The sequence below is a fragment of the Podarcis muralis genome, chromosome 12, assembly GCF_964188315.1.
Source record: "Podarcis muralis chromosome 12, rPodMur119.hap1.1, whole genome shotgun sequence".
Lineage (NCBI taxonomy): Eukaryota > Metazoa > Chordata > Lepidosauria > Squamata > Lacertidae > Podarcis > Podarcis muralis.
The window spans coordinates 1,266,703-1,287,202 of record NC_135666.1 but is presented as its reverse complement, the minus strand read 5'-3'; the positions used below and the strand labels follow the sequence as shown (position 1 = coordinate 1,287,202).

The 20,500-nt window shown below is 51.3% G+C and overlaps 1 protein-coding gene across 4 annotated transcripts in view; it reads right to left on the bottom strand.

Annotated features, from left to right (window-relative positions):
* The window catches only part of AGAP3 (ArfGAP with GTPase domain, ankyrin repeat and PH domain 3), a 99,788-nt gene that overhangs the window by 36,126 nt on the left and 43,162 nt on the right, over positions 1–20,500 (bottom strand). For 2 of the 4 annotated variants that reach the window (XM_028750311.2, XM_028750310.2), the window contains exons 2-9: positions 20,393–20,451; positions 15,062–15,149; positions 12,264–12,349; positions 11,407–11,548; positions 9,272–9,406; positions 7,706–7,833; positions 4,396–4,551; positions 238–330 (exon numbers count right to left, since the gene is read on the bottom strand). In XM_028750311.2, the coding sequence (XP_028606144.2) occupies positions 238–330; positions 4,396–4,551; positions 7,706–7,833; positions 9,272–9,406; positions 11,407–11,548; positions 12,264–12,349; positions 15,062–15,149; positions 20,393–20,451 (887 nt within the window). Of the gene's footprint in view, positions 1–237; positions 331–1,634; positions 1,773–4,395; positions 4,552–7,705; positions 7,834–8,377; positions 8,491–9,271; positions 9,407–11,406; positions 11,549–12,263; positions 12,350–15,061; positions 15,150–20,392; positions 20,452–20,500 lie in introns of those variants that run through there. The other 2 variants (XM_028750313.2, XM_028750312.2) reach the window with 2 other exon arrangements.

Sequence of the window (20,500 nt, the reverse complement as noted above, 5' to 3'; positions counted from 1 at the left end):
GCCCCCCCCCCCCCGATGGCGCGTCCCCTCCAACCCACCACCCAAATGCACACACGTAGGCACACAGAGTAGCCGAACACAGAGCTGGTGACTGCAACACTGGCATGGAGAAACACAATGGGCCTGACAAAGAGATGCTCCTCAGTCGCGGGGAAGGAAAAAGAGTGGGGTGAGCCCCAGGTGCCCCTTCTGCCCGCCCCCCCCTCCAGGGCTGCAGCGATGGGGAAGAGCGCGAACCTGCTTAATGGGAATGGCCCGCCCGCTGCCGATGGAGTCCGCCTTACACTCCGGGGCCTTCTTCTCCCGCTCGATGTCCGTGCCTTTCCGAGACTGGAAGAGAAGAGACAGGGGGCGTTAGATGGGCAGGGCGGGCAGGGCAAGGGAGGCTGCCCCCTGGAGACTCAGGGGAGCCCCCGCCCGCTCTCTGCTCCGGCCCCAGGCCAGAGGAGTGGAGGCGCTGCCGTGGCCTCGGCCCCCGCCTGCCTGCCCGCCCGCCCCCTGGTCCCCGGGATGGGGTGACAGACGAGAGGAGCATGGGATGGGGTGAGCGTGGATGGAGGAAGCAGAAGCAGCAGCAGCGGGAGCAGCAGCAGCAGCAAAAGCAGCGCCGGAAAAGAAGGCACCAGCCCGACTAATCCAACCGTTTATTTGGTGAACACACGGGCACCATACAAAGTCGCGGATGTCACTGGGCCACCGTCAGCCCCTTACAAAAGAGCTTTGACAATAAACAGCTACTTTACATTTAGAACATGATTCTTGGGGAGAGAAAGAGAGAGAGAGAGAGAGAGAGAAAGGAGGAGGGCGGGGAGAGGAAGAGCAATAACTCCAGTTCATCATCATCATCATCATCACCACCATCAGCTTAATAAATAAACGGATCACTAGATGAAGCTGGAAACCACAGTCTGCTGAGAAGCGGTCCATGGAAGGCGCTGGAGAGACAGTGGAGAGCCTTGCGGGAGTCACGGCGGGGGGCGCAAGCGATACATTCAGAACCACAAGAATGGCGGGAGGAGGCAGCCTTCGGCCCTCGGCCGGCGTCCGTCCATCTTACAAGCCCTTGCGTTGTCTGTCCATCAACGCAGCCGGCCGCACCAACCCCTGCGCACTCGGAAGGGGAGTCGGAAAGGAGGAGCTGGCGGCGGCGGCAGCAGCCCTCTTGCCCCGCACTCCGACGAGCTCAAAAGAGGGGGCCTCCAAGAGCGTCTGGGGAGGCGGCGGCGGCCGTGGCAGAGAAGGAGGAAGAAGAGGAGGAGGAGGAAGAAGAAGAGGAAGAAGAGGAGGAGGAGGAGAGGAGGAGTCCATGCAGGAGGAAGGAGGGAGCCGAAGAGCAAGTAGCAGGGCGCGGCCGGCGGCATAGCGTCCCGTGGCCCCTCCATCTCCTGGCACTTCCTGGCGGCTCTGGCGGTCTTCCTGTCCCGGAGGGCCCCTTCTCGGCACGCGGACAGTCCAGCTCGCCCAGCAAAGTCCCGGCTTAGAGGGCAGGCGCAGCAGACTCCCTCCGAGAGACTTTAGAGAGGGGGGGAGGAGGAGGAGGGGCTAAAGGCTCCTGCGTGTCTCCGGGAGGAGGGGGCCCCAGGCGGCAGGTAGGGCAGGCCGCTAATCTGAGATCACTCCCAGTGCCTGTCCCTGATCCGGCCCTGGAGAGGCAATGAAAAGTGAGAGAATTGGTACTGAGCTGCCTGCTGGGAAACCAACGGGGTCTTCTAATTTGGAAGGAGTTGAAAAGGCCTTTTGGTTGATGAAAAGTTGGAAACAGTGGCACATATCTGCAAATATCGAAAGAATAAAGAGTTTGGCATGTTATACTCAGAAAAGGACGTGTGTGTGCGCGTCTGTCTGTCTGTCTGTCTGGGGCACGGCAGGAAGGACACAGAGAATCAGGCTGGCCAGCCCAGAGGTGGGGCGGCAGCAGCGGCAGCAGCAGCAGTCAGGCCGAGCAGATGAGAGAGAAGGAAGAGCCAAGGGAGGGAGGGAGGGAGGAAGAAAGGAGGAAGGAAGGGAAGCAGGACTCTGCCTCCACCTGCTGGCCAGAGACACACTGACACCCTCCGTCCTCCTTGGCTGGTGCAGAGAGCAGGAGAGGGAGCCAGGAAGGGGCAGAAGCAGCCGGAGTTGGGAGAGGGAGGCAGGGGGAAGCAGCAGCCATGGGAATGAGCTTCTGGGAATGAGGGGTGCAGAGGTGAAGACCAAGGAAACAGGGTCCCCTCCCTCCCTCCCTCCCCAACAGCCAAACAAGCCCCGGCTGCCAGACCCTTCAGGAGCCCCCGTCCGGAGCCCCCCGCCAGTGCCGCCCCTCGGAAGGACCCCCACGTGAGAGCAGCTGCTGGGCAGCAGTTTGTAGATGGACGTGAACAAGCATGGTGAAGAGAGCAGATCCGCAGGGAGCCCGGGGGGGGGGGGGACGCCAAGCAAGAGGGGTGGTCTCACGGCAAGCCATTCCGTCCGAGTGGCGGTGGGGGCAAGCGAGCGAGAGAGGGAGCAGGCCAGCGCAGCGCTCGCTCAAAGATCCGCCGGTGAGGAGCAGGGAGGAAGGCAGCAGCCAGCAGGAGCAAGCAGGAGCGTCGGGAGGGGGCCGCGTGCAGTGGGGGCAGCAAAGCAAGCAGGAGCAAGGACAGCCAGGGCCCCCGCCGGACCCCCACAGCCAGCAGCAGCCCCCTTGCGGAGGAAGAGCCGAGACCCAGGAAGGCAGGGTGTGTTTGTGTTTGTGCGCGGAAGTGGCCCAGGGAAGAAGACCCAGAGACTGGGTCTGGTCAAGTGGGCTGAGGGGGGGGGGCTTGCAAGAGAGAACAGCGGCCATTTGTCTTTGCAAAGGCTGTGCCCCACAGCCCCCGCCCGAGCGCCAGACAGGCAAGCCCCAGCTTCCACATCCTGCCCACCCCCCGGCTGCAGCAGAAGACCTCCCAGCCAAGCCAAGGAGCCCCAGCAAGACCCACAGCCTCTGGAGGTGCCCCCACCTCCCTCCCGAGGGGCATGCACTGCTCTGTGGCCCTCGTGGGGCAGGGGGGGGCTGCGCAGCTGCTTTCAGGCCAGGCGATGCCTGCTCTGGGGTTAAGCGTGTTCGTGGTTTTTCTCCGATTGGAAATCAGGAAGCCTTTGCCCGTGTTCAAAGATACAGATTCTCTACAATGGTCAAGACTTCAAGACGGGACAGCCTGGGCCCGTGTTGCAAACAGATGATTGAAAAATGGGGAGAGGTCCCGCCTGGGGATTCTCTTTGGAAGGGATGCAATTTTTCAAAAGTATGGACTGGCCAACCATGTCCCCTGGCCATTCTTTAAGATGGAAGACCCCGGGGGGGGGGGCAGCCCCTTTCGCTTCCCTGAAGGGCAGGTGGCAGCCACACCCTCCCTCCCAGGATTTTCCAAAATGAATTTGCTCTTTTGTCTTTATAGCTATTTGCAGGAAATCTGCACCCCCCCCCCCGGTGGTATCTGGACTTCTGTAGAAGAACAGAAGCGGGGAGGGAATTGGGCCCTTAAAACTGAGGAGGAAGCAAGGAGGGTCCTCGGAATCTCTCCCCAGTGAAGTTCGCCTGGCACATTCATTAAACACCTTTAGGCACCAGGCAAATACGTTCCTTTTTAACCAGGCCTTTGGTTGGTCCGATTTACATCCTATGCCCTCTTAAAAATGTGGGGTTTTTTTTTTTGGCGGGAGGCCTATTGGGCTGTTGTTTTTATTTTTGTTAGGTATTTTGTGATTTTATATCTTGATTTTATTCTGTGAACCGCCCTGAGACCCCGGGGTATAGGGCGGTATATCCATTCTAAATAATAATAATAATAGGAATCAGAGAGGCAGAAGCCAAAGGCCGTGGGGCAAAGGGAGGGATCCAATTTTTCAAATTCAGTATTTTCTGGACAACCAAGAAAGCTAAAAAAAATGGTCACTCAGGGGAGAGGACAATCCAGAATGACTCTTCATGAAATCTCTGCTCCCCCCTCATGTCTCCACAACGTCACCCTGTAGCTCAATCCTATTCCCAGCAGTGTTTGCAATCTGTCCCGATTTTTAATCATCTGCAAAGTGGATGTGCGTCCCTCCTGTGTCCAAACCATTTGCAAATGTTTGGAACAGGGCAAGACCCACCACGTGGTTCCTTGTGGGGCAACCTTGGTGCATAGCTGTCAACTTTCGGATTTGAAAATAAGGGATCAGCAGCCTCACCTGTCCTGGGGACAGACTACGGGATAGCTAACAATCCGGGATAGCAAACGGCGCTGGAATAAGGGAATTTCCCGCAAAAAAAGGGAAGGTTGACAGCTATGCCTTGGTGTCGCCCCACTTTGCCCCCCGCAGGCAATGAATGGGCTGCTCTGCGCAGGCAGCCCACCCAAAGGAGCCCCCCCACCCTCTTCCCGTGCCCCCCCCGGACACTCAGGCACTCACTGTGAAGATGTTGGAGCGGCGCTTCGACTGCTTGCGGATGGGGGTGGGGGTGTTGGAGGCGGCAATGGTCTCGATCCGCAGCTCTCGCTGGCTGATGCTGGGGGTCGAGGGCACAGAGGACGAGTAGTCGCTGAAGGCCCCGCTCCCGTTGGCAGCCTGGGGAGGAAGGGGGACGCGTGAGGCCAGGGGGGGCGACACTGGGGGCCCTCCCACACCACCAAACCATCTATCCCATCCCCCAAAAGGGGCTGCCTCCCCCCCCCCCCCCGCCGCAGCAGCAGAATCAACAAGAACAGCAGATTTCAAATGGAGGCCTCGCCTTCCTTGGAGGTTTTTAAACAAGGGTTTGGAGCCACCCACCAGCGATGCTTTATTTGCGATTCCTGCATTGAAGGGGGTTGGACTGGATTATTATTATTATTATTATTATTTATTTGTACCCCGCCCATCTGGCTGGGTTTCCCCAGCCACTCTGGGCAGCATCCACAAAGACCAAAAATACACTAATATGTCATACATTAAAAACTTCCCTGAACAGGGCTGCCTTCAGATGTCTTCTAAATGTCAGGTAGTTGTTTATCTCTTTGACATCTGATGGGAGGGCGTTCCACAGGGTGGGCGCCACCACTGAGAAGGCCCTCTGCCCTGTTCCCTGTAGCTTTGCTTCTCGCAATGAGGGAACCGCCAGAAGGCCCTCGGAGCTGGACCTCCGTGTCCGGGCTGAACGATAGGGGTGGAGACGCTCCTTCAGGTATACTGGGCCTTTGAGGCCATTTAGGGCTTTCGAGGTCAGCACCAACACTTTGAATTGTGCTCAGAAACATCCTGGGAGCCAATGTAGGATGAATGACCCTCAGAGTCCCTTCAAACTCTATTAGTAAGAGCTGGAAAAAAATCACACCTGGCAACCAATTTGCCCCTTGGGTTTCAGATGGATAAAAGGTAAAGGGACCCCTGACTGTTAAGTCCAGTCACGGACGACTCTGGAGTTGCGACGCTCATCTAGCTTTACTGGCCGAGGGAGCCAGCGTTTGTCCGCAGACGGTTTTTCCGGGTCATGTGGCCAGCAGGACTGAGCCGCTTCTGGCGAACCAGAGCAGCGCATGGAAACGCCGTTTACCTTCAGATGGAGGGGCAAGTCTAAAAAGTCCAGGACACAATATTTCACGGCCCTCTAGCGGCTCTGGTGGCTCATTGACCAGAAGTAAAGTATTTAGCATTAACTCTGGAAGCATCGACTCAATTCTGACCAAACTGCGCCTCCTAGAGCAAAATATACACCAGGAAGCTTTGTTTGGTCAGAATGGAGTGGATAATAATAATAATAATAATAATAATAATAATAATAATAATAATATATTTATACCATGCCCATCTGGCTGGGTTGCCTCAGCCACTCTGAGCAGCTCCCAACAGAATATTAGTAAAGTTAAAGGGACCCCTGACCGTTAGGTACAGTCGTGGACGACTCTGGGGTTTCGCGCTCATCTCGCTCTATAGGCCAAGGGAGCCGGCGTTTGTCCGCAGACAGTTTTTCCGGGCCATGTGGCCAGCATGACTAAGCCGCTTCTGGCGGACCAGAGCAGCGCACAGAAACGCCGTTTACCTTCCCGCTGGAGCGGTACCTATTTATCTACTTGCACTTTGACGTGCTTTCGAACTGCTAGGTTGGCAGGAGCAGGGACTGAGCAGCGGGAGCTCACCCCGTCAAGGGGATTCGAACCACTGACCTTCTGATCGGCAAGTCCTAGGCTCTGTGGTTTAGACCACAGCACCACCCGTGTCCCTAACAGAATATTAAAAACACAATAAAACATCAAACCAGGGCTGCCTTCAGATGTCTTCTAAAAGTCAGATAGTTGCTTATTTCCTTGACATCTGGTGGGAGGGCATTCCACATGGTGGGTGCCACCACCAAGAAGGCCCTTTGTCTGGTTCCCTGTAACCTCACTTCTCGCAGGGAGGGACTGCCAGAGTTAATGCTAAATAGATGACTTCTGGCAAATGAGCCACCAGAGCTGCTGGTGGACTGTGAACATTCCTGTCCTGGGCTTTTAAGACTCGTCTGCCCAGATACTATCTGAAACCAAAGCGGAGCATTGGATGCCAGGTGTGAAATACATTGGCATCATTTTCAGCTCTCCTTCCCACCTGCCTGGCAAGGGAGTCTCACAAGTATGCAGAAAGCGCTGCTTGGCGTGAGGGTGGTGCTGGTTGTCACCTGACCCCCTGAGTTTGCAAAGAGAGGGCATCAGAGACACCCCCAGGATCAGCCCCCCCCTTCTGCCACTCCAGCTGAGGTCGAGCCAGCTCTTCCCCTCCAGTCAGGGCAATCCTTCCTCTCTCCATCTTTTCCATTGAAGGCTACCGGGGGGGGGGGGGCATCTGGGTGCCCTCTGCAAAGACAGCATGCTAAACAAGTTGGGCCATTGGCCTGATCCAGCCGCAAGGGCTCGTCTTATAGAGATCTATTGCGATAGCAGAACCTCCATGGCCAGGGGCAGTCTACCTCTGAACACTGGAAGATGGGGAATAACAATTGGAGAATCGCTGTTGCTTCCACGCTTCCCATATGGAGCATTGGGGAGGCCACTGTGAGGACGGGACGCTGGAGTAGAGGGGCCAGATCCAGCAAAGCCCTTTTTGGGCTTTCTAGGCCTGTCTGGCTGAGTGAGGCTACACCTCTGAGCAACAAGAACTCTGCTTTCCTGGTGAGGATGTTTACAGCAAGAGTAATAAAAAGAAATTGTTATTTAGGGGAATTGAATTCTAAATTATATTCTGGAAACGTGGGAGATTACAAGGGGTCAAAAAAAATGGATGTACCGTGCTATATTAGAAGCAAAAAAACTTGTTTTGATGAATTGGAAGAGCCGCAAAGAGATTCCATTGAGCACATGGATTGATAATATGGACAGATTAGCTGCATGCGAACGAACTGCATGTCGACGCAAATTAAGAATGGATAAATATGAAGAAATCTGGGAGGAATATTTAAGCGATAAGGCGGATAGTGGTGGGAGGAGAGAGAGGTGGGAAAACATTGTTAAAAAGGTGTAGTCATAGGTATATCAGTGTATTCAGATCTGAATTGTCAAATTGTGTTATTATGGTTTTCGCCGTATGTGTCTTTTGCAGTTGTTGTTTGTATTGAAAAAAATGATTAAATAAATTAAACAACAACAACAACAACTCTGGTTTCCGGCAGGTCTCAGCCCAGGACAGCCTCTTCCCGCTCACGGGGCTGGCCAGAAAGACCCTCCAAGCTCCCCGGAAAGACCCAGGGCCCTCCCCAAAGATGCCCCCCTACCTGGTTGATGTGCACGGAGGGGATGGAGGCGGCCGAGACGGACGAATGGCTGGGAGAGTTGGGCAGCGACTTGCAGGGCCCAATGGAGAGCTGCTGCTTCTTGCGCAGGGCCACCACCTTCTGGGCCACTGGAAAAGCGAGGGGGGGGGAGAGAGATAAGCCCCAGGTGACCATTGGGGGGGCAGTTTCCAGAAAGGGGGGAGCAGCATCCGAAAGCGCACTCAGCCCCCATCTCTGGCACAGCAGCCACACTTGGGGTGCCTCCCCCCCCCACAGATGGGCTGGGGAAAGGCAAGAATGGGGGGGGGGGCGAGGCTGAACCACAACAGGTATTTGCAGGGGGGGTGGTGGCAATGGGTTGCCCCACCTCTATTGCAGGGTCTCTGGAACTCCCTGCCACCGTAACTTCCCACTGTGACCCTTCTCCGCTGCCCCCTCTGAGATTGGGGGCGGGCGAGGCAGGCCAGGTTTGCCTCAGGGCCATAGTTGTCAATGTTTTCCTTTTTTTAAGGGAAATTCCCTTATTCCAAATAGGCTTCCTCGCAAGAAAAGGGGAAAGTTGACAGCTACACTCAGGGCCAAATGTCCGCCCTCAGCCCAAGTCCACCAAAAGCTCTCCCAGTTGCACTTCTGCCTGCTGGGCAGCTGACCCCTTTGGGACTCTTCGCTCACCCATGTTGTGTGGGCACGTGCCCAGAGGGCAGCCTGGCAGGGCTCCTTCCCCATGCTCTTCACCCCAAGTCTCTGCCCCCCACTTTCCCCTCAGCCACCATGACTTTCTCATAGGGGCGGTTAACTGCCTGTTTTCCCTGAGCGGAGTCCTCCAGGACCAATCACAGGCCGCTGTTCCCCAGACCAATCAGAAGGCTTTCACCCGATCCAGGCCCCACCTCCAAGCACTGCAAGGGCTCCTCCCCTCTCAGCCAGGAAGCCACTGCTGAAAAGGCCCTGCAAGAGCGCCAGGCCTCAGCCACCCCCTTGGTTCCTATAAAATGCATTACGCAGGAGAGCTCTTTGCACGACCCAATTCAGAAGGTGTAAGCACAATACAATTAAAAACAGTGACAATTAATTGCACTCTTGTTCAAATTACAACTCTTTTAACCCAACAAAATGCATGAACTTGGTCTGGTGATGCCAGCTTTTCAAAACCTGGTAGTCACCTGCAAGTACAGTGCTCCCTGCCACCCCCTCGTCTCTGAGCGGCCCCCACCCCCAAGTAATTCCTCCATCCACTTGGGGAACCCTTGCTCTACCGCCTTCTCCCTGGGGCTGACTGGGGGCTAATGGGAGCTGCAGCCCAAAGCCCCTGGCAAATACTGCTCTGCCACCAACAGAGACCACGCAAAACATAAAGGGTCCTGTGGAACTCACTGCCACAAGATGGACCAGCAATCTCTACTCTAAATGGTGTATTTCTTTAAAAAAAGCAGTCAACATACCATCGTAGAAAAGGCAATTCGGGGCAAACGCCGTTGCCCACTTGCTGTCAAGAAAGACGGGCTCCCTTCTTGCGCCCCAGCAAGGCAGCCCCGCTCCCCTCTTGCTGGCCCGGCGCCCACTTACCATCCTGGAAGACTCTCTCCACATTGAGCCCGTAGGTGGCACAGGTCTCGTAGTAGGTGCAGCGCTTCAGGTCGTTTGACAGCTTCCTGGCGCGGGAGTCGTCAATCACCCGGGGGTTGGTGGCGCTGATGGCATCTGAGAGGGAGGGAGGGAGGGAGGGGGTCAGGGAGAGGCCTGAGAACATCTGCCCCCCTGATGCCAGCCTCCCTGGGGCAGGCAGGGGTCACTGCTGCCCCACACAGTGCCCCAGGGCCTGGGCACAACGACATGCAGCCCGTTGCCAGCACCTTGTGCAGCCACTCAGTGGGCGGAATGGGCCCTGCCACATCACACCCATTTGACGCCCTTGTAAAAACTCAGGCATTGAGTGTGTCCTTGGGAACTCCCTGCCTCTGGACCCCAAGCAGGCGCCTTCCTGGCTCTCTAATAAAAGCACTCCTTTCAACAAGCCTGTCAAGACGCTTAGGAAGTTGACACAAATCTTAAAGGCGCTTTAGCATTTTAACTTTTTGCATGTAATTTTGCAGTAATTTTGTCCTTGGTTTTCTTGTCTTTTTGCAGAACTCTGTGAGGCATTCCCCCCCCCCCCCCAAAAATCAGGCACTATATAAATTTTGATCAAACCAACGAACAAAGTCCGCCATGCTTGGGGGGGCCCTGCTGTGCCCCTCCCTGGATGTTGCCAGGCCAGACTCCCCCCACTCACAGCAGCCCCAACAGCCAGCTTGCCCAGTGGTTAGGGACAAGGGTGGGAGGCCAACCACATTTTTTTTGAGTGGGGTGTCACAGCAGGTCCCCCATTCCTGCTCTAAGTTCAGGGGGAGGGAAAGAGGCCCCCTTCCCTTTCATCTGTCCAGGGGCTGGAGAGGGGCGCCCCCTGACCTTCCACTTCTGGCCCCAGTCCAAGCAGACCCCTCAAGGCCTCCTCCTCCTGATAAATCACTTACTGTGAACAAAAACTGCTGCCCCCACAGCACCCCAGACCTTCCCTTCTGGATCCAGAACATGCCTGTGCAAAGGCAGACATGACCCCCTGCCCCCCGTCCGCATCCACCGCAGAGCCCACGTGCCAAGGGGGGTCTCCCACACATTTGCTTTTCACTACACCCCTCCCTCCCCCTGTTATGTTGCCCACGCACTGGCAAACACTAGACTGTAAGCTCCTCGGGGCGAAGACTCACCGTCTCTCTCCTCTGCAGCAAAGCCCTGAGGATGTCGAGACCATGGGGCAAGCGAGACCTGGGACAAAACGCTGCCGTGGGCCAGCCAGCCAGCCAGGAAAATGCATTCTGTTCTGCCCCCCCCCCCCATCCAAGGCAGTCCCCATCCTACAGCAATCCTACAGAATGGGCTGTAGGGGGCGGGATTTGGCCATTTAAGGTGGCTCAGTTTTGTATCTGTGCCAACCCCGTTATTATTTTCAGGCAGGTAGCCATGTTGGTCTGACACAGTTGAAATAAATTGAAAAATTGTCCAGTAGAGACCAATGAAGTTTGTTCTGGGTATAAGCTTTTTTTGGTATCTGAAGAAGTGTGCATGCACAAACTTAGTCTCTAAGGTGCTACTGGACAATTTATTATTATTATTATTATTATTATTATTATTATTATTATTATTATTATTATTTATATACCACCCTATACCCAGAGGTCTCTAGGGCTGGGCAATATATCAATATATCGTCCAAGTCCATATCGTAATATCGGTTTCATAATTTCCGACCTGACAATATATATCGCCAATCATGATGCATGTGTGTGCGCGCTATGCAAAAATCACAATGTAGGAAAAACTGTGAAGCCAGCCAGATGGGTGAGGTATAAACGAATTATATAATAATAATAATAATAATAATAATAATAATAATAATAATGTGGGGAGGGGGAGAACAGCAACAGCAGCCCCCTTGCAACCCAGAGGTGAGTCCTCATAGCAGCCTCTTGCCCGCCCTTCTCTGGGACAAGACAGTTTGCTACGGGTGGGATTCCTTGTTTTCCTTCTCAGAGCAGGGCAGCCCGGACCCTGCCGTGATCCCCAGACCAGAGAGAGCGGCTTCCCCTGCCTGACCCTCCAGTCTGCTCCGAGGCCGGCCAGAGGGGTCCTGCCCTGCACTGACCAGCCCCACCCCCGCTCACCTTGCGTGCCGACCAGCACCATGGGCACCTCCGAGGTGTTCCGGTAGCTGCAGAGCCGCAGGTAGTAGTTGTAGACCGTCTGGAAGCTGATCTCGTCCTCCAGGCTGAAGACAAAGACCACGGCGTCCACCCAGGCCGCAAACTGGAGAAAGAACGCGGGGGGGGGGGGGGGAGAGTCAGAGCAGCATGGCCTCCGCCGCCGCCCCCAGCAGGACCCCCTGAGAAGCCCTTCCAACAGGACAACAGAGGAGCTCCATTTTTGTCTCTCCTGTCCGAGGGGGTCTCTCGCTGCCCTGGAAGTGTTTCCAAAGCCTCACCTTTCTTTTTTTCAAATTCGTCTTTATTAATTTAAAATATCATCCTACATATGTATTACAAATGGTTACAACAAAATTAAACACGAAAAAGTATAAAGAAAATAAAAATAAAAAAGAACAAAAGAGAATTAACAATAAGAAATGAATATTAGTTATAACATCCTGTCTTATAAAGCCTTCTGAAAGAAACTTCCGATCTTTCTCGTTGTACTTTTTCTATTGTCTTAATTTTATCACAGTTTGTTTTATAGCTTTTTCCTGTATATTTTTCTAGTATATTTGTTCCATTTGTTTATTATATACAAGTATCATTCAATTCTGCTAGGATAATATCATTTTTTAGAATATAATCTTATATACTCCTTGAATAATCTCCATTCTCTGTATATTTTTTGATTTGGGGCTCCTCTAACTTTTCCGGTCAGCTTTGCTAGAGTATCCCAAAGCCTGGCCTTTCAGAGGCGACTCCCAGAGGCTGAGGGGGCCCCACAGCAAGACCCCTCCCTGACCCCCACCAAGAAGGGGGGCCCAGAGACTTACCTGCAGCTCCGGAGGGCCTCCTTCATCGCGGATCAGCAACAGGTAGCTCTGCCCATCCACCACAATCTCCTTCTTGAACCGGCCACCTGGGAGGCAGAAAGGCAGGACAGGGGGTGGAGTCGGGGGGGGGGGAGAGATCAGTGGCAGAGCCAATCAGGAAAAGGTCCACCTCCTGGGCAAGGGATCTGACCCCCCCCCAACTGCAAGAAAGAGCTCCCCAAGTCTCCCCAGCCCTGCCCTAGATAAGTCCCCTCTCTCTTTCTCCTGTCTCGCATCAACAGGAGTGGGGCTGACCTAATGGTGCTCCTGTTGCAGGAATTTATGTATAGGTTGGGGGGTGTTGCCCCTCCAGCAGACATCATGCACAATCGCTTTTGAAACTTTAGTGATTTGTCCCCACAAAACACCCCATCACAGTTTCTTCCAGTGTATTCAAAGGGCCTTTGCTGCACAATACCAAATGTAAGAATTCACTGATAAATGTATCTCTGTACTGGCTCACAGGGGAAACTTCAGAAATTCCTATAGACCTGTGAGCTCAGCTCCTCAGCAGCCCCTCTGCCTGAGTGATAATCCCTGGCATCCTGAGACCTGAGTGCCAGACAGGTAGCCCTTCCAGAAATAACAAACCCAGATGAAGACAAAAGGGTGGGATGAACTTGGCTGGGAAACAGGGAAATGTAAATACCTCTTTTGTTCCACTTGGTGGGTGTTTGGTGGAGGGCAAGGGAAACCATGGGGCAGGGTCCAGGATGCTCGGATTACTGCCACCAGACCTCCCCTTTCATGATGTAACCATGATGTATGAATGATGTAGTTTTTGGGGGGTAACATGGGGATTAAAGGTAAAGGGACCCCTGACCGTTCAGTCCAGTCGTGGCTGACTCTGGGGTTGCGGTGCTCATCTCGCTTTACTGGCCAAGGGAGCTGACGTACAGCTTCCGGGTCATGTGGCCAGCATGACTAAGCCGCTTCTGGCGAACCAGAGCAGTGCACGGAAATGCCGTTTACCTTCCCGCCAGAGTGGTACCTAGTTATCTACTTGCACTTTGATGTGCTTTCGAACTGCTAGGTTGGCAGGAGCAGGGACCGAACAACGGGAGCTCACCCCGTTGCGGGGATTAGAACCGCCGACCTTCTGATCAGCAAGTCCTAGGCTCTGTGATTTAACCTACAGTGCCACCCGCATCCCAAAACATGGGGATTAGCAGTTAATAAAAGTTTGGGGGCTCTTTTGTTTGGGGCTTCCATCTTGTTCCACCTGGTGGCAGGTGGGAGTCCTGTCGTGACAGTCTTCAATAAAGACCAAGCCTACTGGCTGCTGTTTTGCTCTGGTCTTCCTGGCTCGTGTCCTTGTTTTTTGTCCAAGGGAGCCCTCAGATTTCTCCGTTAACACTCCCCACAGACCCACCTCCCTGGGGCACAGGGAAACTGGCGGCCCCAAACAAGAGACCCTTAGACCCAAAGCATTTTGCTCCCGCTGCCTCAAGCTCTTTGGCTTCGGCCAGAGGAAACTGCCCCTCTCTCTGGCCACTGGAAATCTGCCCCTGGCCATCATCCCTTAGACCACCCTGCCTGGGATTTTAGGGGTCTCCCGGTCAGGGCCAGGTGCTTAGGAAAGGACCATTAGAACCTGCCCCCCCCAAGTGTCATTCTGAGCAGAGCACATTGTAAGTAAGCGAGCAGAAAACAGGAGGAGGCAGCAGAAGAGGCCAAGAGTGGAACTTGGGCTTTGCAGCAGAATCGGGGCCGCCTCTGAGCGACACGAAGGAAACTGGTTCCTTCAAGCCAGCAGCACGGAGGCTGCGCTTGGCCAAGGCATAGCTGTCAGCGTTTCCCTTTATTTAAGGGAAATTCCCTTATTCCGAATAGGATTCCTCGCAAGAAAAGGGAAAAGTTTACAGCTATGGGCCAAGGATGCTCCAAGCTCGCTCACAGCCACCCCTACTCTAAAGGCGGCAAAACAGGGAGTGGGGAGCCTGGGGGTCTCTGTCCTCAGCAGCCCCTTGCAGTTCCCAGTCCCAACGTACTGTTTACATCCACAGCACCCAAGGTTTTTTCAGATGGGTGTCTGGTGGGAAGCCCAGCGGCTGCCAGGATTAAACCAGAGGAAAGTCTCTCCCGGCAGGTTGGAGAAGCACAGCGAAGAGGACTTTCGGATCCCATTGAATTAAGGAGAGGGGCTCCTCCGGGGAGTCACAGAGATGTCCGCTTGACCCCCAGGACCAGGAGGGTCTGAGAGATGGAGGGGGGCCTCTCCCACAGGAGGAGACCACAGGAAGGGCTGGACCCTGCTCTCTGCCCTGAGCACAGGAACAGGGCAGAGTGCGAAAGGCACAACCCCACATCTGTCCCTAACCCCCCTGCGCCCCCTAAACCACTTTGATTGACGGCCCTGACGCTGCTACAAGGGTCATGTAAGAGAGGTTCCTTATTGGTAAGAACTCAAGTCTGCCTGTGTGGCAGCGAATGAACTTTGAAACTCCCTGCCTATTGACAGCTTCCCCTTTCTGATGCCTGCTAAAAACATTCCTGTTCAGACAAGCCCAGCTGGGTATGTAGAAAAGAGATGTGAGTTTTAATCTGTTTCTAGTCTATTGTTATTTGAACTTTTCGAAAGTCTTAAATGATTGCTGTTGGTTTTAAAGAAAAATTCTCTTTTTGTAAAGTGCTTTGAGGCTTGTTGTTTTTTCTACAGTCGTGCAGTGAGCGCATTTTGCAATTATGCAGTGCATAAATTTCGTACAGCAGGGAGTGCCAGGCATGGCTGTGGCCCACAAGAGGGCCTGCCCCCTTACCTTCTGGCGATTCCTCCTGCACGTAGGTCCCCGTCAGATAGCGATGAACCAAGGCTGACTTCCCACTGGACAGATTCCCCACGATCCCCTGAAATACAGAAGGCAAGGCTGAGCACCGCGCCCCGTCTGCTTGGGAGGTGGAGGCTGGATCGGGCCCTGGCGGGGCTGACGGAGGGAGCCACGCTCTTCCCTTAAATGCACCAAGTGATCTTTTCCAGCACAGAAACGATGGGGGAGAGAGAGAGAGATCCCTTTGGATTCCAGGCAAGCTCAAGGAAGTCGGGCAATTGCCTCTGAGGAATCATTCGTCTGAGAGGCAGTGTGGTGTAGTGGTTAGAGTACCAGAAGGCGGCCTGGGAGAGACCAGGGTTCGAATCCTGACTCGGGCGGGGAGCTCCCTGTGTGAACTTGGGGGCCAGTCACTTATTCTCAGCCTAACCTCCCTCTCAGGTCGTTGTGAGGATAGAAAGGGGAGGGGGACAACCAGGAGCGACTTGGGGGGATATAAACGCAGAGAATTGAACAGTTACAAAAAAGAGAGGAGTGGTTTTCTATATCAATCCTGCAGTTGAACCCAAATTGATTCAGAAGGATGAGAAAGGTAGAATCTTAATAATACAAATCAAAATTCATGGAGAGAAAGTGATTCTGGTTGGCATTTATGCACCCAATGACAAAAAAGCAATCTCTTTCAAAAAATTAGAAAAAACAGAACTACTCGAATTTGCAGATCAAAAGATGATGATCTTAATGGGAGACTTAAATGGAGTTCCTTCTCTGGATAAAGACAGATCAGCCAGAAGGTAAGTTACCAGAGACTTTCTTTGATACGGCTCAAAATTTAAATTTGATAGATATATGGAGAACAAAACATTTGTTTGATAAAGAGTTCACTTACTACAGTCACGTACATGACAGCAGCTCGAGAATTGATTCCCTATAGATTTCCAAAGAATTGGAGACAAGAGTCAAAAAAATTGAAATCAATCCCAGAACCTTTTCAGACCATAATTCCTTGATTATGGAACTACAAAAGGAAAGCCAAATCTCCTTTAGATAGAGACTAAATGATGATTTATTAGACGATCAAAAATTTATGGAAAAAACAAAAAAGGCCTTGACCGATTATTTTGAAATACACAGTCAAGGACAGACAAAATTACAGACGGTCTGGAAGGCATGTAATGTTTGGGTTTATTTCATATTGCTGTTTATATTGCATGCTGCAAGGTATTTGGGCTCCAATGAGAAGAGCAGGAACAAACGGAACGCAGAAAATTGTGCTAAGAGTTTCCGAAAGAGCTGAGGCTGGCAATGTCAGCGCTGGCTGCTCAAAGCTCAAGCCCTGCTGGGCAGGGGCCTCTGGCTCACGCTGGACGCCCACCATGGGCACCTGCCCTTGATTGGCAAGATGGGCAAGACGGCGCCAGGCCTTGCTCTCCCTCTCTGCAGTCCCAGCATGCGCAAGACGGAGCAGTGCGCCAGGAACTGTGGCCCCTGCCTGCGTTTCTGTGGAGCTTGTCTAGCAAGGAACGGACAGCCTTGGAAAACGGTGGGCTCGCAGGATTGGAATATCACTTGTAGTTTAATGGTGAACTTTGGCGATAATGGAGACGTAAAACATTTGGATTATTATAAAAGATGCAGGAGGGAATGATTAATAATAGGACCCACAAAGGGGAGGGTGGAAGTCCAGGAGGTTCCTTGGAATCTTGTTTTTATGATTTATTTCAATATAGGATTGTAAAATTTTAATCTGAAAAACCAAATAAATCTTAAAAGGAAAGTGGTGGGCTTTCCACTTTTTTATGGAACAGGCAGATGGAAAATAAGAAGTTCTTCTCTTGCTATTTTTTTTACCCTTTATCTTACTGCTCTCTCTTTTTCTTTTCTCAATCTTTATTTCTATTGTCCTTTTCTTTTCTATTTCTAATTTTATGGTGCAATGGAAAAAAAGTAATTAATTTTAATTTTAAGTAATTAATTTTAATTTTAATTAATTAAATTAATTTTAATTTTAATTAATTAAAATTTAAAAATCTCATGAAAGAAAGAAAGAAAGAAAGAAAGAAAGAAAGAAAGAAAGAAAGGATGCTTTCGTTGAGATTCCTGCATTTGTCACTTCCAACTCTACGGTTCTGAAGGGTGTAGGGGAGAAAGATGGGGCACACTAAGGGGGCAGTGCCAGGCACTCCTTGACACCCCACCTGGCACCTGCCGGAAAGAACTGCCCGCAACCCAGAGCGCCCTTTTCCACCCCAAACTGTCCTCTTTTGCTGATAGGAATAAAATGCAGGTTGACTCCCATCAGCACTGCAGCCTTTGCCCAGAAGGTGGCGCTCTTTGCCTTTGCAGGTAATAAGTGCCAAAGGCTAACAAAGGGTTAAACCCGTTAATTTGGGAAGCCCTGCCCTGACTCTCTCTTGGCTCCCAGGTGGTTTTAAAGGCACAGGTAAACTCTTTCCCAAAGGAGGCAGCGAAGGCCACCAACCTGGATGGCTTAAAAAAAAAGTATTAGATAAATCCATGGCTGCTATTGGTATAGAAATGAAATTATTGTCCATTTTCCATGGAATGGAAAACGGAAAACGAGCGAGGTCCCAACTAAAGAAGAATGGCAGCTTAAGCTGACAGAATATGCTCAGTTTGCAGGCTTTACATATAGAATAAGAGAACGAGAAGAAAGTACGTTTAGAGGAGATTGGAAAACGTTTATTGGATATATGGGAAATAATTGCGGACAGCTGAAAACCCTGGCAGCGTTAAGATAAATTCAACTGTAAATAAGTTTTGATGGATGCAGTAATGGAATGCTGAATGGTTTAGTTTTTGTGAAATATACAGGGATTTAAGAGATGCAAAATGAACCACGGAAAGAGAAGAAGGGAAGTCTTTAAGGATGTAAAAATGAGTATTTTAAATTGTAAAGCAGAAAATTTAATAAATATATATATAGAGAGAGAGAAAATGAATTTATTTATTATTATTGTTGTTGTTATTATTATTATTATTGACTTCGTTGGGAAAAAATGGCACCTAGACATTCCGTTGTGGCAACCCTAGCCCAGGTTTAAGGCGCCATTTGGCAATTAGATTGTATAGCTGAGCTTCTACCAGTGGGGAGGGGAGAGGGCTCTTGCGTTCGAATCCTGCTCTCTGGCTTCCCACTGCCCGGCCTCCGTGAGAGCAGGATGTTCCCCCAGATGGGCCACTGGTCCGGCCCAGCAGGCTCTCCTTATTTGGGGCGGCTGTGGCTCACCCCTCATTCTGCCAGCTCTTTGGATCTTTTTTTGGGGGGACAGACCAGCTTCTGGGGGTCTTTGGAGCACCAGGGAAGACAGATCTTGCTCAACCTCCCCCACCTGCAGGCTCAGACGTGTTTCCTCTGGGGCCCAGCCCCCAAGTGGGGGGGGCACTGGAGATCTCACTTACTGGTGGCTGCTCTAACAAAAGACCCAGCTGGCAAGGCAGCGGAGCTCAGTGGTCAGCTCAGACTGCCAGACAACCCCCCCCCCAACCCTGCCGTTCTCTGCCATTTGGCTCTGAAGGGAGTCAGCACCACACGTGTCCTACACGGCCAGCCCCCAGTTTCTGCCATCCAGGTGCTTCTCGGAACCAGGCGTGGCAGGGGGTTAGACTAGATGACCGCTGGAGACCTTCCAACTTTGCAATTCTACAGTTCTTCCAGCCTCCAGTGGAAGCAGAGACCCACATCTCCTTCCTTCCTTGGACCACCAGAGATATATATGGGATGTCATCCATGGCAAGGTTAAAAAAAAAAGGGTAATTGCGTATTCCTGTGCCCCTGGGGAGTGAGGGGTCAGGGCATACATCTAGAGCCAGCCGTGGACCCAGACCCCAAATGACCTCCCAAAGGGGGAGGACGGGTGCTCATCCTGTGGCCGCTGTTGGAAGAGGAGGCTGGGCTCAGTGGGCCTGACCCGGCAGGACTCTTCTTGTGGAACCTCCAGGTCCAGAGGCAGTCTATCAGGATTCCCAGAGAGAATCGGACATTAGAACACCAGATTGATGGACTAGATGTAAAGGACAGAAAGGACTGACATGACCCGAAACCAGGAAGAAGGGACGTTGGATAAAAATTAGAGATATCAAGGGAAATTCTTTTGTTAATTTTGGAATTAGTGTAATATTAATGAAATTTGAGGGAATATGCTGGAAAGGAACTAAATTGGCTCTAGTAGAAATGATTTTAAGGAGATATGTATGAATGTGATGTAAACTTTGAAATTTTAAGATTTTTAAGATAAGATAAGGTTAAAGAGATTAAGGTAAATTGAATAACAGATTATACTAAAAGATGGAAAGGTTATGTTGATTAACAAATAAGATAGATTGTGAAGATTAATTATTTAAATTAAAATTGAGAAACATGGGAAGAATTTGCTGAAATAATGAATTAAACTAGAATACAAAAAGGGAGGTGTGAGGAGGTTCAAGAATTAAGCAAATGAAAAGTTGTAATCTGAGATTTGCAATTTTTTTTCTTTCTTTTTTGGGTTTTTTTCCTTTGTCTTATTTTTTGCTGTATTTCCCCCCCTCTTTTTTCTGTGTTTCTTGTTTCTTTTTTTGTGTCTATGTATTGATGAAATTTTGAATAAATATCATTTTTTAAAAAATAATAATATCGGGATTCCCAGAGAGCTCTCATGGGGCAATCAGCCACCGGGAGAAGATGCTAAAGACCAAACTAGTCCAAATTATAGGCCAATCACCTTAATTATTGTAGTCAGCAAGATAATAACAGGAGTCATTGCTAACCAGACTGTGATGGCTATAGTGGTACATTAATATCATTTGCCAAAGATGGGGAGCAGATAATTTAAGGTTAGAAGGAAAAGGGGTGCTTCAAACAGTGAAGGAGCTGGTGTGGCTGCAGTTATTTCTCTTGAGGCTAAAAAGGCTTTTGTCAAACTACATTGACAGTTTATTTCTGTCACTTTGGGGGGGGGGAGGATTTCCTCAGGAAGTTATGGATTGGATTAGGATCTTATGCTTTTTCTCCCAATCACAGGTGAGGACAGTTGGAATTTGGCACTTGAGGACATTCCTATTCCTGTAACGTGGGGACTGATGGACAGCAAAAGTGGATTCTGCAATATTTTAGAAGACGCCTGACTTTTAGAAGGCAGCCCTGTTTAGGGAAGCTTTTAATGTTTAATAGACTATTGTATTTTAATAATTCTGTTGGAAGCCACAATTATTATTATTATTATTATTATTATTATTATTATTATTATTATTAGGGTTCTGGGCTAGGCAGGGCCCCTTGGACTCTCCTGAGGTTCTCAGGTACAGCCACGGAAAACTCACCACTTTCAGCTCCGGCACTGACCGGCTCAAGGTCCACTCCTGGCTGTTGACAAAGGAATCTGCAGAGAGAGAGAGAGAAGCAGAGGGTGAAGGGAGCCCCTCAAAGCC